Genomic DNA, 22,538 nt, shown 5'->3' on the forward strand with positions numbered 1-22,538 from the left:
CCCGAGAAGGCAAGAGAGTAAAGTCACTTGTGAGTCATGCCTATCAGGCCACATCCTGGGCGGTCTTGACCTAGAAGGAGGGCCTCTCTGGCCTGTTATCCAGTGACACTGCAAGCTCTCTCTACTGCCTACCATTTACTGCTGGACCCTCTCTCTACCGTGTCCTGGTACTTACCCTGCCACCTACAGCTACTGGTACTCTGACCCTCTAATGCAGGGGTTCTCAGCCCTGGCTGCACTTTGGAGTGGCCTGGGGAGCTTTAAAAAAAAAAAAAAAGCCAGGTCCCACCCCCAAAAGTTCTGATTCAGCCATTCTCGGTTGGGGTCCAGCCGTTATTCTTTTTTTTTAACAACTTCACTGAGTTGTTAACAACTTTATATGTCATAAAATTCACCCATTTTAAGTGTACAGTTTAATGATTTTTTTAGCCAATTTACAGAGTCGGGTAACCATCACCACCGTCTGATTTTAGAACAGTGGCATCACCCCATGAGATCCCTCTCGTACCCCTTTATGGCTAATCCCTGTTCTCACCCTTACTCTTGGCTGACTACTAGTCTTCTTTCTGCCTCCACAGATGTGCTTTTTCTGGTCATTTCGTATAGACGGAATCACCTGCATTATTTTGAAAGCCCCCAGGATTGTAATGTGTAGCCATGGTTGAGAACCACTGTTATCTCCTAGTTTTTTACTACTGTTCCCTGGGTTCAGCTGACGGCTACCCACGAGGGCTGTCATTTAGTTTAGCTGTAAGTGAAGTGAGTCCCTCTAAGCGGGACTGAGAATGTAATGATCATTTATAACCTGCTTTCTATGGGAACATGCTTTTCAAAGTCCAAATGTGCTGACGTAGGAAGAAGCCTTTGGAAGGAAGCCTGTACAACCTGTCTTCAGATGTGGAGTGCCTCCCCGCCAGCAGCCCCGGCCCTGAGTCAGAGCCGAGCCCTTGACTTTGTGTGGCTTTGCCTTTGGCACTCTCAATTTAGCTTTTTTGCGTGGCTTCTCAGCTCCTGCTGGCCTTTGGCCTCGCCTGGCGGTGAACAGGACACCCCCCACCCCCTGGAGGTCTCAGCTCCACATGCACTGTCCGCATTGCAGTGCTTTGCGAATTATTTCTCACTATTTTTGCGTGTTTGAGAAAGCTTTGAGATGTCAAACTTAGCTGCCTGCAGGCGCGAGCAAGTACTGTAAATGACTTGAGCAGGCCTGGGAGGGAGGGACTGGGACGTCTGACCGCTGAGGGGAGTCGCACAATGTGCTGGTGGCCGTGAACTTTCTTTCTGACTTTGCCATAAGCAGGAGTCCTCAGTGGAGCTTTTAGACTTAACACAGGGTTACAGCAGGGATAGCAAATAGATTCCATTCCATGTGCCGGAGGGGAAGAAAGCCAACTGACCCAACAAAAAGCTGTGGGATAAGCTTATGGGTGTAGGAAAATGATAAACTCAATTCAATTTATTTTAAAATATAACAGTTCATCTTAGTCATTGATTGGAATTCAAATAATATTACGGAGATTCAGTTAAGATTGATAGGGTTTGTTATTGTTATTTAAAGTAAAAAATAAATATTACTTAGAGCAGCTGTAAATACATGGGTAAAATTCCATCATTGGGGGAAATAAGGTATAGAACTATGAGACATATGCCGCCCATACTATTACCAAAATTCTTTCTACTTGATCATTTTCCCTCTGATAAATGTCCTATTTCTTTTCAGTGTTATGTATGGAGATTTTTTTTTTCCCCATACTATCCCTTTAGAGTTCTGTAAATGCTCTTTTAAGGCTTTTTAAATTACTTTGTGGAATGTGTAGCAAATCGATTCATTTATAAAGTGTCAGAGGGTCCTTTATTTTTAAAATCCAATTAAGTAGATTTGCAATTCCTTCCCAGAAACTTAAGAAGACAGCTAATCTAATGAGATAAAACAGGAAAAACTCACTCAGTAGTCCCCTGGCTCACTGTGAAATCAGATGAGTGAATCCAAACTCCCGAGCAAAGGCTCAAGGGGATTTTGTAAACACTTGTAACAGGAGATGACAGTGTTGCACAAAATCTCGTTCCCAGCGGAATGAAATAGACCACTTAGCCGCGGGTCTGGCCGCTGTAATTTCTCTGAGAATGCAAATTCCGGTGCGTGCAGTGCCATGCAGTGTTGTTGCCCCATGTACGATACTGAGAATCCTCAAAAGATTAATCAGAGTTTATCTTACTCATCGAAGATGCATTTAGGTATTTGCAGATAACCAGAATTTAAAATCAGTTTATTAAAAATTCTCTCCAAGTCCCATTTCTTTTTTTTTTTCACTTTAATTGGTATATCAAAGCGAATGTATAAGTGAAAAACCAACAGAACTATGATCTCTTGTGTGAATTTGTAAATTAAAAAACAGCAGCACTGGATCTTGGAGGCATTGGAAGCCCTCGATATTGGATGATAGTACTGGCTTCTGGACCACTAATTTGCATCCCTGGGTAGAGAGTGTACTGAGGGGTAGAAAGATGAGCCCCCAGAGTGGCTGAAGGGATTGAAGAGGAATAATCTGATGGAGTCCTAAAAAGCCAGTGTCTGAAATATATGTTGGGAAAGTGCAGAAATCCCCCTTCGAAGTCAGAAGAATTTGTAAGTGATTAAAAAGGATTGGAGTTTCATGGGAAACCGTATTTCACTTGTACATGGATCAGAGGTCAGCAAACTATAACCTGTGGACCAAATCCAGCTGCAGTAGGCTCAGAATGGTTTTTGCATTTTTAAATGGTTGAAAAGAAATCAAAAGAAGAATAATATTTCCTGACATAGGAAAATCATGTGAATTCAAATTTCAGTGTCCATAAATAAGGTTTATTGGAACCCACCCAGGTTCATTCATTTTTATATTGTCCCTGGCTGCTTTTGTGCTACATGGCACAGCTGAGTAATTGCAGCAGAGACCATATGGCCTGCAAGCCTAAAATATTTATTATTTAGTCTTTCCAGAAAAAGTGTGTGATGCCTGACACAGACAATTGTATTTATTTACATCCTGTCCTGAAATATGTTTATAAGTAGGAATCAGGAAGAAAACAATCGTTATAATATGTGTTTGGAGTGGGGGACGTGGGTGGGTGGAAGCGGGTAGGCGGAACAGAAACATAATTTCTGACTTTTCTCTGTCACCAGCGTCACCAGCGCTGGGCTCTGCCTCCACGTTTGAACAATACTGGCCGAGCCAGCCACCCCCATTCATTTTAGCAGCTGCTTCTCAAACACGAGGCAGAGAAAATACACCTCCAGACCAGCCTCACACACCAGTTCTCAGAGTGATTCTCAAAAGCCTGCTGGCCTGGTTTGCACCACATGCTGTGAGCATCACTGCTACAGACCCCCGGGTGGTCAAACTTTTCCTGTAAACGAGCAGCTGGTATTTTGAGCTCTGCAGACCACACGGTCTCTGTTGCGACAATTCAACTTCTCTGCTGTAGTGAAAACAGCCATAGATAATACATCAACAAGTCAGCCTGGCCGGGCCCTGAGAAAACTGGACTTGTGCACACTGAAAGCTGAATTTCATGTAATTTTTACATGTGACAAAATATTATTTATCTATTTGGATTTCTTTCAACCATTTAAAAATAAAACTCTCTTAGCTTGCTGGCTAAACAAAAATAGGCAGTGAACTGGATTTGACCAGCAGGCCATAGTTTACTGACCCCTGGTCATAGAGATGGTTTACTTTCTGTGTTTCTTTTCATGAAAGAAAGATGAATTTTGGAAGACAATATCACGTTTTAATTGTAGTCATCGTGGATTTTACGGTGGAAGGCAAATCTGTATTTATATTGTATGGCTGCTTTTCTGCCTTAGTGTTACTGAGTTTTTTCCTTGCTATCTCTTTTGAAATCTAGAAAATTCTTTTTCTCAAACCTTTCTCTGTCATAGTGACAGCCATTTACTTTGTCATTCGTTCATTCAGTGTATATTTACTAAGCGCCTACTGTGTGGCAGGCAGGGGCTAAGCTAGGTACTGGCGGAGGGGTGATGCTAAGATAGACCTGGGCCCTGCCCCCAGGGAGCTCTGTTGAGCAGGGATGAGGTCAGTAATACTCAGTGCTTGGAAGACCACAGAGTGCATTGAAGATGTGGACTTGAGCGTTTATTTCCATGGCTCCCATGGTACATGGTTTAAACAGATGTCTGTGCCCTGGGAAGCAGAATGGCAGTTCACGATAGTGGCGTCTGGCATTGAGTGTCGTGATGGCAGAAACTCCTCCAGAAATCAGTCCACGTTTAGAGATGGAAATTATCAGCCCCAATTGGAAATTTTCCTTTGATCCTGTCTCCTCATTTGAGCATTTCTGGAAAAGATGAACACATCACGACCCGCACAGCACTGCTGCTTTTAGGCTTTGGGAATTAGGAGGAAAAAATCTTACGCTTTACCAGAAAGTGATAAATAAATTAAAAATCCTGCCTGATGTAAGCCTTGCTTGAATGACTAGTGAAATTGCACAGCAACTTGCATAGGAAAAAACAACCCCCAGAGTAAAATGGCGAGTGGGAAGTGCCTTCCTGCTTTGTATTGTTTTTCCAGTTACAGACAGGAAACATCAAGTGTGTTTTCAAGCATGGAACATTGGACACAAAGAAAGCTCTGACAAAGCAGAAAAAAAAAACATATGCAAAAAGTTTAGGTCTGTGTAGCAAAATGTTTGATTGAAAACAATCCAGTTTAGTAAGTATTGTTTTTATGATTGGATCACCTTGTCTTGATAAGTTCAATCTCAGTAAAACCAAGTTTCTTTGGCTTAGGTAAATGGCTTTTAAATGGGGACCTTGGCTGGTATCCTGAATGCTAATTGCCGAACTTTCCTTAGGTAAAAATTCCACATCTCTGGTAAAGATGAATGTTCCAAAACACTTCAGCATAGAAAGGGCTGAGCCTTGGATGAGTCACAGTGATGAGGGAAGTCAGGTCATTTGGACCGCATATTGGGGGAGGTGGGGACATTGATGGTTCCCTAAAATTAAGATGGGGATAACACAGGCCATTGGGGGAATTTTTGTGTGAAGGAGCTACCCCAATTTGTATATTACATTCCACAATCGTGATTTGTAACTTAAAAGTAATCTTTCCTAGATATCCCATATTCATGGATTGGAAGAATTAGTATTGTTAAACTGTCCATACTACTCAATCTATAGATTCAGTATAGTCACATCAAAATTCCAATGGCATTTTTCACAGAAATAGAAAAAAGACTCCTCAAATTCATATGGGACCACAAAAGACCCCTAAATAGCTAAAGCAATACTGAGTAAGAACAAAGCTGAAGGCATCACACGTCCTGATTTCAAACTATATTATGAAGCTACAATAATCAAAGCAGTATGGCACTGGGATAAAAACAGACACATAGGCCAATGAAACAGAATAGAGAGCCCAGAAATAAACCCACACATATATGGTCAATTAATCTTCGACAAGGGCATCAGGAATACACAATAGGGAAAGGATAGTCTATTTGAAATGGTGTTGGAAAAAATCGATATACATATGCAAAAGAATGAAACTGGACTCTACCTTATACCGCTCACAAAAGTTAACTTGAAATGGATTAAAGACTTAAATATAAGACCTGAAACCATAAAGGTCCTAGAAGAAAATAGGGGAAAAACTCGTTGATATTGGTCTTGGCAATAGTTTCATATATATGACACTCAAAGCACTGACAACAAAGGCAAAATAAACAAATGGGGCTATATCAAACTAAAAAGCTTCAGCACAGCTAAGGAAACAGTCTACAAAATGAAAAGGCATCTATTGGAATGGCAGAAAACGTTTGCAAACCATATATCTAACGGGTTAATATCCAAAATATATATATATAATTCAGTAGTAAACTCATATAATGCAATAGCAAAAAAACCAAATAACCTGATTAAAAAATGGTCAAAGGACCTAAATAGACATTTATCCAGTGAAAACACTTTTCCATATGGCCAACAGGTAATTGGAACCCTTTTGCATTGTTGGTGGTGTAAATTGGTACAGCCATTAAGGAAAACAGTATGGAGGTTCCTCAAAAAATAAAAATAGAACTACCATATGATCCAGCAATCCCACTTCTGGGTATATATCCAAAGGAAGTGAAATCAGTATTTCAAAGAGATATCTGGGCTCCCATGGTCGTTGTAGCATAGTCACGGTAGCTAAGATACAGAAACAACCTAAGTGTCTGTCAACGATGGATGGATAGATAAAGAAGTTGTATACACACACACACACACACACACACACACACACACACACACAGGAACATTATTCAGCCGTGAGAAAGAAGGAAATCAGGAAATCCTGCCATTTGCAACACATGGATGACATTATGAAGGACATTATGCTAAGTGAAATAAACCAGACAGAGAAAGACAAATACTATATGATCTCACTTATATGTGAAATCTTAAAAAAAAAAAAAAAAAAAGTCAAACTCATGGAAACAGAGTAGAATGGTGGTTACCAGGGACTGGGGAATCAGGGAAATGGGGAGATGCTAGTCAAAGGGTATAAGCCTTCAGTTATAAGATGAATAAATTCTGGGGATCTAATGTACAGCATGGTGACTATAGTTAATAATACATACTTGACATCTGTTAAGAGAGTAGATCTTAAGCATTCTCACAACTACAACAAAAAAGGTAATGGACGGGGCTTCCCTGGTGGCGCAGTGGTTGAGAGTCCGCCTGCCGATGCAGGGGACACGGGTTCGTGCCCCGGTCCGGGCAGATCCCACATGCCGCGGAGCAGCTAGGCGCGTGAGCCATGGCCGCTGAGCCTGCGCGTCCAGAGCCTGTGCTCCGCAACGGGAGAGGCCACAACAGTGAGAGGTCCGCATACAGCAAAAAAAAAAAAAAAAAAAAAAAGGTAATGGATGTGTTCATTAACCTGATTGTGGTAGTCATTTCACAATGTATATGTAAGTCAAATCATCACACTGTATACTTTAAATATATACAGTTTTTTTTGTTTGTTTGTTTTTTTTGTGGTACGCGGGCCTCTTACTGTTGTGGCCTCTCCTGTTGCGGCGCATACAGGCTCCGGACGCGCAGGTTCAGCGGCCATGGCTCACGGGCCCAGCCGCTCCGCAGCATGTGGGATCTTCCCGGACCGGGGCACGAACCCATGTCCCCTGTATCGGCAGGCGGACTCTCAACCACTGTGCCACCAGGGAAGTCCAAATATATACAGTTTTATTTGTCAATTATACTTCAGTAAAGCTGGGGAGAAAATAATCTTTCTTGATATTTGTCTTTCTGTGACTTACTTCACTGAAATTATTTAAAATTGCCTATAATCAGGAAAGATTATTTTCCCCCCAGCTTTACTGATGTATAATTGGCAAATAAAACTGTACCTCATTGCAGTTTTTATTTGCAGCTGAGCATAGTAGTGCCTATGGACTTTTTGATTTTTCCAAAGTTAATTCTTGCTTTCTTTTTATATTGGCTTTGTTTTCTTTGTGGCTGTCTCAGTGCTATGCTCATATAACTGACTCTCAAAAAAAAAAACCCCTGATTTGTATTACTTGCATTTGTTTGCATTGTATTAGATTTTTTTCATTTCATGTTACCAGTGTGAGGTCACTGAACAAGGAGCTGGGATGAGATGCACAGAGTTGGTCCTCCTGGACCACTGAGCTGTTACGAAGTCATACCTGCTAAGCACCCTCATTGGGATTTTATTTTATCTTATTAATTAATTAATTAATTTTTAATTGAAGTATAGTTGGTTTACAGTGTTGTGTTAATTTCTGATTTATAGCAAAGTGATTCAGTTACACATACACATATATATATCCTTTTCCATTATGGTTTATTATAAGATATTGAATATAGTTTCCTGTGCTATACAGTAGGACCTTGTTGTTTATCTATTTTATATATAGTAGTTTGTCCCTGTTAATCCCAAACTCCTACTAATTTATTCCTTCTTCCCTCTTCCCCTGTGGTAACCATAAGTTTGTTTTCTATGTCTGTGAATCTGTTTCTGTTTTGTAAGTAAGTTCATTTGAATCATATTCTAGATTCCACATATAGGTGATATCATATGATATTTGTCCTTCTCCGTCTGACTTTCTTCACTTAGTATGGTAATCTCTAGGTCCATCCAGGTTGCTGCAAGTGACATTACTGTATTCTTTTGTATGGCTGAGTAATATTCCATTGTTTATATATACCACATCTTCTTTATTCATTTGTTGATGGACACTTATGTTGCTTCCATGTCTTGCCTATTGTAAATAGTGCTGCAGTGAATATTGGGATACATATATCTTTTTGAATTATAATTTTGTCTGGAATATATGCCCAGGAGTGGGATTGCTGGATCATACGATAACTCTAGTTTTAGTTTTTAAGGAACCTCCGTACTGTTTTCCATAGTGGAAACTTACATTCCCACCAACAGTGTAGGAGGGGCCCCTTTTCTCCACACCCTCTCCAGCATTTGTTATTTGTAGACTTTTTAATGATAGCCATTCTGACCAGTGTGGTGGTACCTCATTGTAGTTTTGATTTGCATTTCCCTAACAGTTAGCAATGTTGAGCATCTTTTCATGTGCCCACTGGCCATCTGTACCACATTGGGATTTTGAAACTAAGTTTTCCTCTTCTATTTTAAAAATTTTGTTTCAAAAGAGGACGTATTTGCTCTGAATCTATTCTTTTGAACTTGTGAATATTTTAATAGGCCTTGGTACTCTTCTCTGTGTATACTTATACCTACAGAAGGAGATCTCAGAGTGCTGTCAGAGGTGCCCAGGGCCCTATCCAGACCTTTGGGTTCTGGCCAGTGAAGACAAGGTGAAAATTACATAGTCCAGTGGTGGTACTTTGCTTGAGGAGTGGCAAGGCTGTTGATCGAGAGGGGGTAGTGGTGAAGCTATGGCGGTCTCATGCCAGCTCTGTCCCTGCTAGGCCAACTGTCAGACTTCTTTCTGAGGCTGCTTGCTTGAGCTTATAGTCAGCTGGGGCCCTGCTCCACTTCCCTAACTGGCGTGACTGCCTGGGTTTGGTGCTTCAGCAGTGCCTGGCACCACGTGTGCCAAGCGAGGGCTGGGATGGCATATTGGCTTGCTGCTTGCAGAACTTGTTCATAGAGTTGAGAGTTGACCTCTTCTGGAAGCTGGAACCTCGACCTCATCTCCAGGCTGGGCTCCTCTGGACCTGGGAGGTATTTGAGTCAGGTCAGAGTTCCAGTTTCCTGCAGAAACCAATGAGTGAGCCACTCCTGTAGGCATCTCCAAGTTAACTGGGGCACTGCTGTGACGACCAGTATTGGAATTCTCTGTGCCAACGCCTGGGTTTAACTTGACGTGCCGTCACTCAAGTGTGGGCTGGGGGTGGGGGCCACCATACTTGTTGCGTCTCGTGCTGCTCTGAGCCTAGCAGTGTTTTGAGGTCATTCTAGGGGATCCCACCATTTTTGGGCCAAATGGCTTTTCCTTCTCTTGCGTTGGTTCATGGGCAAGATCATGCAGCCTTCCATGACGCAGTGTATCTGATAAAAAGGCTTCAAATTTCCTGGTTCGCTGATGCTCTTCCTTCCCCCCTCCTTCAATGATCAGAACTGAAACAGTTTTTTTCTTTTTCCTTTAAAAATTTCCTGGTTCGTTTCAATGGGAATTTGGTAGGGAATGTTAAATGACTTGGTTTAAATCACTATTTGAGCCAGAAATCCAAAATGTCACTTTGTAGTGATTCTGGGTATAACATTGTGTGGCAACAATGCTGCCTTTTTGGACTGTGGAGAAAAAGTCTTTGTAAAAAATGATCGTGATCTGGCAGCTGAGGCTCCAACAGCTCAGAATGCTCTGCCAGTTGGAATGGGCATCATCAGAAAATCACACCAGTCCCTGCCCCACCTCACACCAGTTAGAATGGGCATCGTCAGAAAATCTACAAACAACAAATGCTGGAGAGGGTGTGGAGAAAAGGGAACCCTCTTGCACTGTTGGTGGGAATGTAAATTGATACCGCCACTATGGAGAACAGTATGGAGGTTCCTTAAAAAACTAAAAATAGAACTAAAAACTAAAAATAGATTGTTGGCTGCCACATGGATCTTCTAGAAAGGTCCTTGAAGTCCATAGGAGTTCTGAAGCATAGATAAGGGAAAGTTGTGAAAATACTTTGGTTTTTCTTGTTTGTTTTGTTTTTTGCGGTATGCGGGCCTCTCACTGTTGTGGCCTCTCCCGTTGTGGAGCAAAGTCTCTGGACACGCAGGCTCAGCGGCCATGGCTCACGGGCCCAGCCGCTCCACGGCATGTGGGATCTTCCCGGACCGGGGCACGAACCCGTGTCCCCTGCATCGGCAGGCGGACTCTCAACCACTGCGCCACCAGGGAAGCCCCACTTTGTTTCTTTTGAAAATAAAGATGAGATAGCTGAAGGAAGGAAGACTCAATTGTTGTTACTCATTGCATAACGTTTCTGGATTTGTGACAGACTTGTTTGCTGTGAAACTCAGAAATGGTCATTTGAAGAACTGAAGTTTAATTTTCTCTAGAGCAGTCTTTTCTCAAAGTGTGGTCTACAGGCCTCCTGCCATGGAATTCTGGGCAGGGAGGGGCTTGTTAAAAATGCAGGGTCTCACACACCTATGGTCAACTAGTCTATGACAAAAGAGGCAAGGATATACAATGGGAAAAGACAGACTCTTCAATAAGTGGTGTTGGGAAAACTGGGCAGCTGCATGTAAAAGAATGAAATTAGAACACTCCCTAACACCATACACAAAAATAAACTGAAAATGGATTAGAGACCTAAATGTAAGACCGGTCGCTATAAAACTCTTAGAGGAAAATGTAGGAAGAACACTCTTTGACATTAATCAAAGCAAGATCTTTTTTGATCCACCTCCTAGAGTAATGGAAATAAAAATAAACAAATGGGACCTAATAAAACTTAAAAGCTTTTGCACAGCAAAGGAAACCATAAACAAAATGAAAAGACAACCCTCAGAATAGGAGAAAATATTTGCAAACGAATCAACGGACAAAGGATTGATCTCCAAAATATATAAACAGCTCATGCAGCTCAATATTAAAAAAACAAACAACCCAATCCAAAAATGGGCAGAAGACCTAAACAGACATTTCTCCAAAGAAGACATACAGATGGCCAAGAAGCACATGAAAAGCTGCTCAACATCACTAATCATTAGAGAAATGCAAATCAAAACTACAATGAGGTACCACCTCACACCAGTTAGAATGGGCATCATCAGAAAATCTACAAACAACAAATGCTGGAAAGGGTGTGGAGAAAGGGGACCCTCTTGCACTGTTGGTGGGAATGTAAATTGATGCAGCCACTATGGAGAACAGTATGGAGGTTCCTTAAAAAACTAAAAATAGAACTACCATATGACCCAGCAATCCCACTACTGGGCATATACCCAGAGAAAACTATAATTCAGAAAGACACATGCACTCCAATGTTCACTGCAGCACTATTTACAATAGCCATGTCATGGACGCAACCTAAATGCCCATCAACAGACAAATGGATAAAGAAGATGTGGCACATATATACGATGGAATATTACTCAGCCATAAAAAGGAACGAAATTGGGTCATTTGTAGAGACGTGGATGGATCTAGAGACTGTCATACAGAATGAAGTCAGAAAGAGAAAAATAAATATCATATACTAACGCATATATGTGGAACCTAGAAAAATGGTACAGATCAACTGGTTTGCAGGGCAGAAATAGAGATGCAGATGTAGAGAACAAACGTATGGACACCAAGGGGGAAAGCGGCGGGAGGTGGTGGTGGTGGTGTGATGAATTGGGAGATTGGGATTGACGTGTATATGTTGATGTGTATAAAATTGATGACTAATAAGAACCTGCTGTATAAAAAAATTAATAAAATTCAAAAAAAATGCAGGGTCTCACTCCAGACCTATGGAATTAGAAACTCTTGAGGTGAGACCAGGAAAATGGCATTTTAAGACAGCACATCCTCCCCCAACTCCCTGGTGGGTCTGTGCATGCCCAAGCTTGAGAACCACTGGTCTCAATCATTTGTTCTTGTTTTGGGGTGCTATTCTCTGCAAACTTTCTTTTTTTTTTTTTAATAAATTTATTTATTTTTGGCTGTGTTGGGTCTTTGTTGCTGCACACAGCTTTCTCTAGTTGCGGAGAGCGGGGGCTACTCTTCACTGTGGTGTGCGGGCTTCTCTTGTTGCACAGCATGGGCTCTAGGGCACATGGGCTTCAGTAGTTGCAGTGCACAGGCTCAGTAGTTGTGGCACACGGGCTTAGTAGCTCTGTGGCATGTGGGATCTTCCCAGACCAGGGCTCAAACCTGTGTCTCCTGCATTGGCAGGTGGATTCTTAACCACTGTGCTACCAGGGAAGCCCCTCATTTGTTTTTTTTCTTTGGTTTTTTCTTAAGTTGCCCTCTGATATAAAAATTGGTAAAATTTGTCCCCTTGTGATCATTCATTTCTGTCTGTTTTGTTTTAAACTCCAGGACAATAATTACTCGATTTCATGAGTTGCTTTTTATTTCTGAATGTCTGATTTTGAACTTTTCATTTTTCCCACAGAGCCGAGAAAACAGAAGTCCTCAGTGAAGATCTGTTACAGGTAACAAAAGAAAGACTTTTAAAAGTGCTCTGTTTAAACAACAACAGCAACAAAAACCCATAGGAAGAACTGAAGCTTATGGTTCTTTGCTTTTTTTTTGGGTTTTGCCTGAAACAGAATTAGTGTGATTAGCATGGTTTTGAGCAGGAAAGAAGAGCAGTTGAGTTGTGCGGTGATCAAAAGGGGATCTGAAACTTGGGTGTCATGTTATGAAGTTCAGATGGAGCTAGTCCTGCGTTCAAGTGCCAGGTGTTGGGGTGAGCACAGGGGAGGAGCCTGGCTGGCCCGGCCGGTCCACTGGCACTGTGGCCTGGTCATGCGTCCTGGGCAGGCTGCTGCGCTGGCGACCTTGATGGGACAGGCTCTGCCAGCTGCGGCAGTGGCCCCACTGGTTCCAACCTAGATTTCAGGTTTTTTGCTCCCTTTTATGCTTCTTCCCTAAAAGTGACCTAAGTTGGGTCCTGAAGGACTCAGAGTCTCAGTGACAGTGACCAGATCTCAGAACCCCCTAGGGGCCCTAGTGTGGCCTCACACCAATGGGCCAGACTTTCCTTTCCATAGGGAGGGGCGTTTCCTGCTGGGGACCTTAGCCAGGGCCACTCACGCCATTTCTCAACAGGTTTCCCTAACTTTGGGGCTGGGAGTTTCTCCCAGGAGGGCCTGGACCCTTTATACACATCACTTTAGCCAACCCCACTCCATCCCCACCCACACCGAATACTTTGTGAAGGACAGGACCCCTTCTGCACCTTCTCCTTGCCTCTCATTTCCATCACCTGCCTCTGGTGCACTCCAGCGAGCCCCTGGAGACCAGAGATCTGCTCCCAGGTGGCTTTCTGTCTCTTCCCATGCAGAGAAGGAGCTGCATAATTTTAAAAAAAGCTATTTCTGCCCCACCATGCCAAAACAGCCTTCTAAATTATGGCAGTCTTTTGCAGGTAGAAGATTTTAAGAGCACTTTTTTTTTTCTACTTTTGAGGACTAGAAGTTTTTATCAAGGATGAGAAGGGTTTTTTCAAGAAAAGATTTATTAAGGAATCATAATCTTTAAAAAATTTTTTATTAAGGCATAGTTAATATACAATATTATAGTTTAAGAATCAGATTCTTAACACTATTTCCTGACTGGTTTTTATCAGGTATTTCAAATCCATTTTCAGAATTTTAGAAATATTGTTTGGTATGGTTACACTAGGTTTTCCTGTCAGCATTCTCCCACCTACATCCCACGTCAGTAATATACGTCATTCCCTTTCATCCTTTAAGCCCTGCAAGGAGGCCAGAGGCCTTGCAGGCAGGCGGAGGACGGCAGAGATTGCACGGGACTCAGACAGTGACTGTCTGTGCTTGTCCCTTTGCCCAAACATCCGCTGGGGCCTGAGGAGTTTGCTAGTTTCTAGGAACTCCCTTTTTTTAAAAAATTTATTTTATTGAAGTATAGTTGATTTACAATGCTGTGTTAATTTCTGCTGTACAACAAAGTGATTCAGTTATACACATATGTACATTCTTTTTCATATTCTTTTCCATTATGGTTTGTCACAGGATATAGGAACTCCTTATTTTATAACACAGATACTCCACGTCTGCGGCAATTGTTTTCCTGCTCTGATTTCTGTTTGGTTTTTTTTTTAACCATAAAGAAGGCATGTAATGGTTCAAAGTGCTGAGTGCTGGGTCTGGTGACCAGCCACCTGGATTCCCATCCCAGGTCTGCCCCTGACTAGCTCGGTGGCCTCGGGAATTCACTTAACCTCCCTCTGCCTCAGTTTCCACTTCTCTAAAAGGAGGGTAATCACTGTATCCCCGCATGGGTTTGTTAGGAGGGATTCATGGGTTAAACATGGTTAGCACTGGGAGTGGGGCCCGTCACGTAGTGAGGGCTAAATATTATATTAGTGATTTGTTGGTATGACTACCACTGTCACAAGCCACAGAGCTTTTTTTTTTTTTTTTTTTTTTTTGGTACGCGGGCCCCTCACCGCTGTGGCCTCTCCTGTTGTGGAGCGCAGGCTCAGCGGCCGTGGCCCACGGGCCCAGCTGCTCCGTGGCATGTGGGATCCTCCCGGACCAGGGCACAAACCCGCGTCCCCTGCATCGGCAGGCAGACTCTCAATCACTGCGCCGCCAGGGAAGCCCCCACAGAGATTACTTTGTTTCTGATGTGAGACTTCCCTTAATTTGCTCTTTCTCCTGCCTCTTTTCTTAGATCTCTGGTAGAGCAGTTTCAGAGGCTGCCTTTTTATCTTGTTTGTATGGAGTTTACCCAGGAGGCTGTGAATCCCAGGAGGGTGGGAACCACAATTTACTTACTGTTGTTTTTCTAATACCTTGTACGGGATATATACAATATATATACTTGTTCTTTCAACAAATATTACCTTCCATTTGGGCCAGGCAGTGATCTAGGCACTTGGGATAAATCTGTGAACAAAACAGACCAAGGCCCTATCCCTTCGGACTTTACATTCTAGTGGAAATTGGAATCAAGTGAAATGGAGTTTTGGGGGTTTTCTCCCCTCCCCCCCGCTTTTGTGGCAAATGAAGAATGTGTATTAGTTTTCCAATGTCTTAGAATCGGGTCATTATAAGATTTGGGGCAAGTAATGTGGCATCTGGCCCTAAATAAATGTGGCTGCAGATCGGGGTCCTGGGATGGGGCCTTGGTTGGATCTGAAGAAGGGCTGCTCGAGAAAGAGGCACAAAACCATCTCATTGGGTAAAATGTTTTGGGGTAAAAATGTATTCTGCTTTGAACTTGTTGATTTTTCTTTAAAATAGAAAGCATCCCTAAGGGCCTGCCCTCATTCTTAATGAGTCATCAGAATACACATTTTTGGCATTCCTTCCTGTAAAAAGCAGCTCTCTTTGCCATAAACAGCCATATCCCAGCAATAATATTTTGGGAAGCTAATCGTGATGTGTGGGCCCCTAAGTCAGTGTTTCTTACTGCTGGCTGTCCATTCTGCTTTAGAGGTTTATTATTAAAAAAAACCAAAAAAACAAAAACCACCCCCAGCCCAATAAGGAATAATGTTGAAAACATTGATCTGAGTTTTAGTTGTGGAACATTTTTTTTGATTCTCTGTCTGCTGAACCGTGTGTGGAAGGCTCCACCGCCATGTGCAGGAGAGAGCTGAATGTCCCTGTGGCTTTCCCACTTGGCCTTGGGCCTGAGGCTGGGCTTAGGCTGTTCATCTGCAGTTCTGCTGGTTGGACCTGGGACTTTGCTGGTGCTATAGTGTGTGAGTTTGTCACCACTTATCTGATAGCAAGTTCTAGTCAGGACTGTCCCCTACCCCTGGACATAAATTCAGCCTTTAAGGGATCTGAAAACTCAGTGTTTCTCAACTAGGGGTGATTTTGCCCTCAGGGGGGATATTTGACAATGTTTGGGGGCAGTCTTGGTTGTCACGAAGAGGGGACTTGGGTGCTACTGGCATCTAGTGGGTGGAGACCAGAAATGATGGTAAACCTACTGATAATGCATGGGACAGCTGCCCACAACCCAGAATTCTCCAGCCCACTTATCCATAGTGAGAAGCCCTGGTGTAGCTGCATGGGAACCATGTCCATTTACATCCAAGTGAAAAATTCAACGGCAGGATGCTTTTTCCTGCCTACATGCAAACACCGCAGGAGGAAGAGGCTGAGTTGGTCTTGAGCCTTGCCAACGGCTCGTCTGTCTTTGTGTTGTCAGATCGAGCGGCGCTTGGACACAGTGCGCTCCATGTGTCACCATTCCCACAAGCGCCTGGTGGCCTGCTTCCAGGGGCAGCACGGCACCGATGCCGAGAGGAGACACGTGAGTACTGGGTGGACTTGGAGCCGTGGTTCTCGCCTCGTCTCTGAGAGGCTCTTCTCCCTCTATCAGTCGGTTTTTCCCAAGCAGCGTCAGCAGATTTGCCCGCAGACCTGTACCTTGTATCGCCATTCACATTCACGACACCGGCCTTATCATAGCATTCTTTTGTGCTTAAGACATCCCTGAGCCGAAAGCCATATTCACACTGAATTCTCTCCAGGTGCTTTTAGAGATTTGTCGTCATAAGAGAATGGACACATCAGTTAGGAATCCTCTGATGGCAGAAAGCTGCAAGCCTCTCTTAAAGTGACCAAGAAAGTAGAGTTTATTGGCTTACTAACTGAAAAGTCCAGTAGTCAGGATGGACTCCAGGTAAGGCTTGGGCTAGGCTTTCGGTGATGTAAACCAGGACCCCAGTTTCCTTCCTTCTCTCCTTCTCTCCCCTCGGCCTTCTTCAGTGTCTGGCTTATCCCTCATGGTTGCAAACTGGCTACCAGCAGCTCCCATGGGCTACCTACTTCCTTGTGCATGTCCAGCAGGAATAGAGAGCGTCTCTTCCAGTAGTTTTTCTTAATGGAGTGAGACGACTTCTTTTTTCCATACTTTTGGCAGGTAGAAATCCCTTCCCATTGCATTGATCTGTGTTGAGTCACATTCTCCATTACTGAACAAACTCCTCCCACAACCCACAACCAGTTACTGCGGGGAGGGATGAGGTTGGGCGAGGAGACAGGACGTGCTGGTTGGCATAAGCTAATCACAGCTCACCCCAGAGCATGGGCTGTGGTCCTACCTCCAGCTCATAGGCTCTATTGAGACCAGGATAGGTCCTTAGGAGGACTCAGGAAGGATGGGCTCTAGGAAACAATCAAATGTCTACTCCAGGGTACGTTCAGAGCGTCCAGGTCCTCGTGTCCCACCAGGAGAGCACAGCAGCTTTGTTCATCAGGCAGTTCCGCCCTTAGTTTTATGAGTTCCCAGCTTACGAGCATACCCTGACCCCCATATAACATTAAGGTGGGAGTTTCCATGGCACACAGGGAAGCTATGATTTCCCATATATATTTTTTCTTAAATTTCTTTATTTTTGGCTGCGTTGGGTCTTCGTTGCTGCACGCAGGCTTTCTCTAGTTGCGGTGAGCAGGGGCTACTCTTCGTTGCGGTGCATGGGCGTCTCATTGCAGTGGCTTCAGTTGTTGTGGAGCACGGACTCTAGGCACGTGGGCTTCAGTAGTTGTGGCACACGGGCTCAGTAGTTGTGGCTCACGGACTCTAGAGCGTGGGCTCAGTAGTTGTGGCACACAGGTTTAGTTGCTCCGCGGCATGTGGGATCTTCCCGGACCAGGGCTTGAACCCATGTCCTCTGCATTGGCAGGCAGATTCTTAACCACTGCACCACCAGGGAAGCCCATCCCATATTGTTTTATTTGCCACTAGATGTCTCAAAAGGAAGAGCTGGTGTGCAGACGATCTGTGTCACCCTCCTTTTATGTTTCCTACACACATTTCTGGCCAACTTGACAACAGGGTTACTCCTCTCTTGCACAACACATAGTTTCCACAGTGATGTATATCAAAGGAGCAGAAGTTTGCATGCACCTCCGATTCCAGGAGTGCTTGCTGCAGTTCCCGTCCATCAGAACCAGGCCCAATCCACCGGTCCTGCCCGCTCTGCCCCTTTGCATTCTCTTGCCATGGCTTCTGCTCTGCCTGCCCTTTTAATATTGTTTCCTAAGCTTCTGCCCTTCATCTCCTTATTCTCGCCATCACATTCCTTGGGCCGCCTCCTCTCTTCTCATGGCGCCTAACTAATGTGTTTATTCAGACACTTGTAAACCATTTTCAACGAAGCAAAAAACTTCCTCCCGTAGTTGTCTATTTTAGCACGCATAACCAGTTCTTCTGTGCTGACTCTTGGATTCTATCCACCCTAGTATGCAAGTTAGGTTATCTTTTTTTATGAGTAAAGGGCATGTGTTTGTTTTGTTTTTCCAGGCAACAGGGGCAAAGGTGCCTCTCCCTCATTTCTAAAACCTAATGCCTTAGGCTTCCTTTTCCAGCTTCGAACCAAAGTGCCCAAGACAGGGCTCAGAGGTTGTCTACGCTCTGCACGTGGGACGAAGAGTCGCCATGGAATAGATGATAGGTGACCACGGGAGGTCGGCAGTCTCTCGCGCTCTAGAAAGTACAGGAGGAGCCTTGCAAAGGCCCCACCAGAAGCTCCCATGCGTGTGAAGAGGCAAGAATTGGAGGGAAGAGAGACAGGGCAGGTGGCCTTCTCAGCCCAAACTGTTGACATGGCATAGCTTATGTCGTGGTTCATATTAGACCTGGAATTGTTTCTTTTCGTGCAGCTGGCATGCCTTTTATAAATTAGGAAGCCCTTAGCCCTCTCCGTGGAGGAGTTTGATGTTGGTAGACAGCATGTTCATTAATCAGCTCAAATGTTAAATGAGCAGAATGTCCTTATTTCTGTACATCGGGAACCAGGATTGTTGATGCTTTGGAGTCAGGGCATGGAAACCACAGGTTAGTTACAACTGGGCACTTGAATGATACTTGTCAAAGTAAACTCCTCTCTTTATGATTTTTTTTTGCCATAGAGCTCCAGAGTTGCACAAAGTATATTTCTGTTGATTACTGCACTTATCCTACATTAAATTCCCTTAGAAAGGCAGCATAAGTGAAAGGTGTGAATTATCCTCTATTCTGATCAAAGCGCACTGCCCATTTTCTCACATCTTCCTGGTCTATTAATGTGGAAGCTGGGAACGTCTCCTTGTGGGGCAGATGAAGCCTGTTATTTACTTATCTGAACATAACCTGAGGGGGAGGAGAGATGGGTAAATATATTTGTTCATTATTTATTTTTAAGTTTCTGTGTGCCATTTTGAATGGGCTGTCCAGCTACATGGGCAAAATCCATATTATGCAAAAGAACGTAACATGAGGTCTCTCCCAGCCCTGTTCCCCGGGCACCCAGTTCCCCTCTCCAGGACCACCAGTAGGAGCAGTTTCTTGTACAGCCTTCCAGAGATATTTTAGAAGTGTAACAGATGGAGCCCTTTGAAGGCAGGTGACATGCCCGAGGTCAAGGCAGAGCAATGCCACGGCAAGGTGGACCCCAGGTCTTTGACATCAGTTCCCTTTCTACTGGGAAGGCAAAATTACATGGGGTACCGCAGCAGTGAAAGCATCTTTTGTTAGCAGATCGTGGTGTTATAACCAGCCCACACGCTACTTCCCAGGCCTCTTCTGCCTGTGTCCTGAGATTAGCCATTAGCTAGTCACGGACAGACTCTGACCGGGGCTTGGGCTTTTAGCACCGAGGTCTAGCTCTGCACCCTCACCGGGGCGCCTGGCCAGGCCATGTAATCCCCCTGGGCTTCACATTCCCCAGCTGCACAATTAGAACATTAATCAGATGATCCTTACGGTCATTTCCAGCTGAAAAACAAATCTCTGATAGGAAAATGAGTGACTTGGTGCCTAAAAATTTTTTTTAAATTTTTTGGATATTTAGCTAGATATTTTCAGATCTTTAACTAAATCTAAATCTTTATGATTCCAGCCAATTTAAGAGCCAGTTTAAGAATGAGTATTCTAGCAAAAGTTTTTAAAATTGAGCACTTCATTGCATTTGTCATGATAATCAGAGGGTGCGGTGTATGTCTTATGTGCCCAGCGCCTGGGTCATAGTATGCTCTTGATTATAGTAATTATAGTAATAGCAACGACAACAGTAATAATAGCAGCTAAGGTTTACTGAGTACTTATCATGTACTCAGTAAACGTTACATGATACATTTACTTGGGGTACTTGACCTTGAATAGCTCCTTTAGTCAACGGACAGCCCTAGGACCCTTGCACTGTTATCCCTAATTTCCAGGCATGAGGAAACTGACACAGAGCTTAAGTCACACAACTCATACCTTTGAGACCAGAACCTGAACCCAGACAGGATATCTCTTACCTGTGCAGTTTACCTGGAGGAGAAACCAGTGACTGAAGATCTGAAGTAGGTAATTGAGAATGGGTGTCAATTATAATGAAAAAAAAATGCATTGCCTTCTGCCTTCCAGAAAAAACTCCCTGTGACAGCTCTCGCTCAGAATATGCAAGAAGCATCAACTCAGCTAGAAGACTCTCTCCTGGGGTAAGAGTTGGGCTATTTCAGAAAGAGAGCCATGCACCCTGTGGGTTGGTAGAGGTGGATGGCTGGGTGGTGTACATGGCAGCCACATGTGTGACCAGAGGCTGAGGCCCCATGGGAGGCCACTGGGATGCTAGAGAATCATCCTTTTAGTAGAAGCAAGGATAGATGATACAAAGGGCCAATAACAAAAGTAATTGATAAGGTCGATTATTTAATCTGCTGAGCTTGGATATAAAGAACTCAGTCCCTTCTGTGGTCCAGGTGTTGACTCAGATTTATAAGCCCTGACCAGCCCCATTTAGTCCTTAAAAGTCACTTCTTTTAAAGATGATCACTGTAATGTCAGTGGAGGTTGTCTCAAAATAGTGCCTTTTCTGAATTATGTGGATTTTTTTTTTACAAGGAGCATGTATGACATAAATAAGTTTAAAATCTAATAATAAAGCTGTTTTCATTGTAAGAGGGAAGGTTGACCTTTCTTTCTACTTGCTTCTCTACAAGGCCAGTGTCCTTTGATCCTGTCTGCTCTCTCCTGCTGTAACGTGGGCCCTCCTTTCCCAGCTGGATATGGCCTTTGGACTTTTCAGCCCATTTCCCAGGGTCTGCCATGCTCCACGACCTACAATGCTCTGTCGTTCTTTGAAGGACACTGCCTAGGCCGGACTTACTAGCAGACAGAAAACAGTATAGTATAATAAACGTTACATATGATTTAAAAGATTTTCAGGGTACTTTTGAGAATACTTGCTTTTCACCTGACCAGAGGACCTAATCTTTCAGTGAGTTCTCACCTCACTGTTTACACACATCCGCATGTGTACACACAAATTATACCTGAGATAGTCTTGTGCATTTTATTTTATTTTATTTTATTTTTTTTGGTACGCGGGCCTCTCACTGTTGTGGCCTCTCCAGTTGCGGAGCACAGGCTCCGGATGCGCAGGCTCAGCGGCCATGGCTCATGGGCCTAGTTGCTCCACGGCACGTGGGATCTTCCTGGACCAGGGCTCGAGCCTGTGTCTCTTGCATTGGCAGGCGGATTCTTAACCACTGCACCACCAGGGAAGCCAGTGATAGCCGTTCTTGATGGGGCGGTGATAGGTGAAGCAAAGTAGAGTGTTTTTTTGTGTTTTTTTTGCGGTACCCGGGCCTCTCACTGTTGTGGCCTCTCCCGTTGCGGAGCACGGGCTCCGGACGCGCAGGCTCAGCGGCCATGGCTCACGGGCCCAGCCGCTCCGCGGCATGTGGGATCTTCCCGGACCGGGGCACGAACCCGTGTCCCTGCATCGGCAGGCGGACTCTCAACCACTGCGCCACCAGGGAAGCCCAGTCTTGTTCATTTTAAAGCACAAGTCTGTGGACTCACGCCCTAAGTTTATAGTACTTTCAGGTCTCTATTGTATAGCGCCCTAATGCGTTCCCATCGTATGGAGAGCAGAGCTGGCTCAGTGTGGGAATCTGGTGCCAGATTTAATGGACGTATGTTTGTTGTTGGGCATCTTGTTTTTAAAGGAAGATGCTGGAGACGTGTGGAGATGCTGAGAATCAGCTGGCTCTGGAACTCTCTCAGCATGAAGTCTTTGTCGAGAAGGAGATCGTGGACCCTCTGTACGGCATAGCAGAGGTGGGTGCTTTGGCGGGGGATGGGTGGGGAATGGTTCACTTGTGTCTGAAACTTTAACAGTAATCAGTGGCTTTGGCATACACTTCTTTTTGGAAATAAGGAGAGTAAGTTGAGGGTACAAAATCCTTTGCCTAAGAAAAAAAAGAAAATGGTTAATAAAGATTGCACTTTCAGAGGTTAAACTGAAAACCGCGAAGCTCGTCCCATTTCATATGTGGTGTGTTCTTCTGTCCAGGTAGAGATTCCTAACATCCAGAAACAGAGGAAGCAGCTCGCCAGATTGGTTTTAGACTGGGACTCGGTCAGAGCCAGGT

General features: G+C 44.0%; 1 protein-coding gene across 18 annotated transcripts in view; it reads left to right on the forward strand.

Annotated features, from left to right (window-relative positions):
• ARHGAP17 (Rho GTPase activating protein 17) overlaps positions 1-22,538 on the forward strand; it is an 89,194-nt gene that overhangs the window by 22,894 nt on the left and 43,762 nt on the right. For all 18 annotated transcript variants that reach the window (XR_012326066.1, XR_002173668.3, XR_012326067.1 and 15 more), the window contains exons 2-6: positions 12,599-12,638; positions 16,339-16,443; positions 20,527-20,600; positions 22,113-22,224; positions 22,460-22,536. Coding sequence is in view for 7 of the 18 variants with exons in the window: in XM_019921891.3 (XP_019777450.1) it covers positions 12,599-12,638; positions 16,339-16,443; positions 20,527-20,600; positions 22,113-22,224; positions 22,460-22,536 (408 nt within the window). In the remaining 11 variants the exon portion in view is untranslated. The remainder of the gene's footprint in view (positions 1-12,598; positions 12,639-16,338; positions 16,444-20,526; positions 20,601-22,112; positions 22,225-22,459; positions 22,537-22,538) is intronic.

Source organism: Tursiops truncatus, chromosome 15 (assembly GCF_011762595.2).
Source record: "Tursiops truncatus isolate mTurTru1 chromosome 15, mTurTru1.mat.Y, whole genome shotgun sequence".
NCBI lineage: Eukaryota > Metazoa > Chordata > Mammalia > Artiodactyla > Delphinidae > Tursiops > Tursiops truncatus.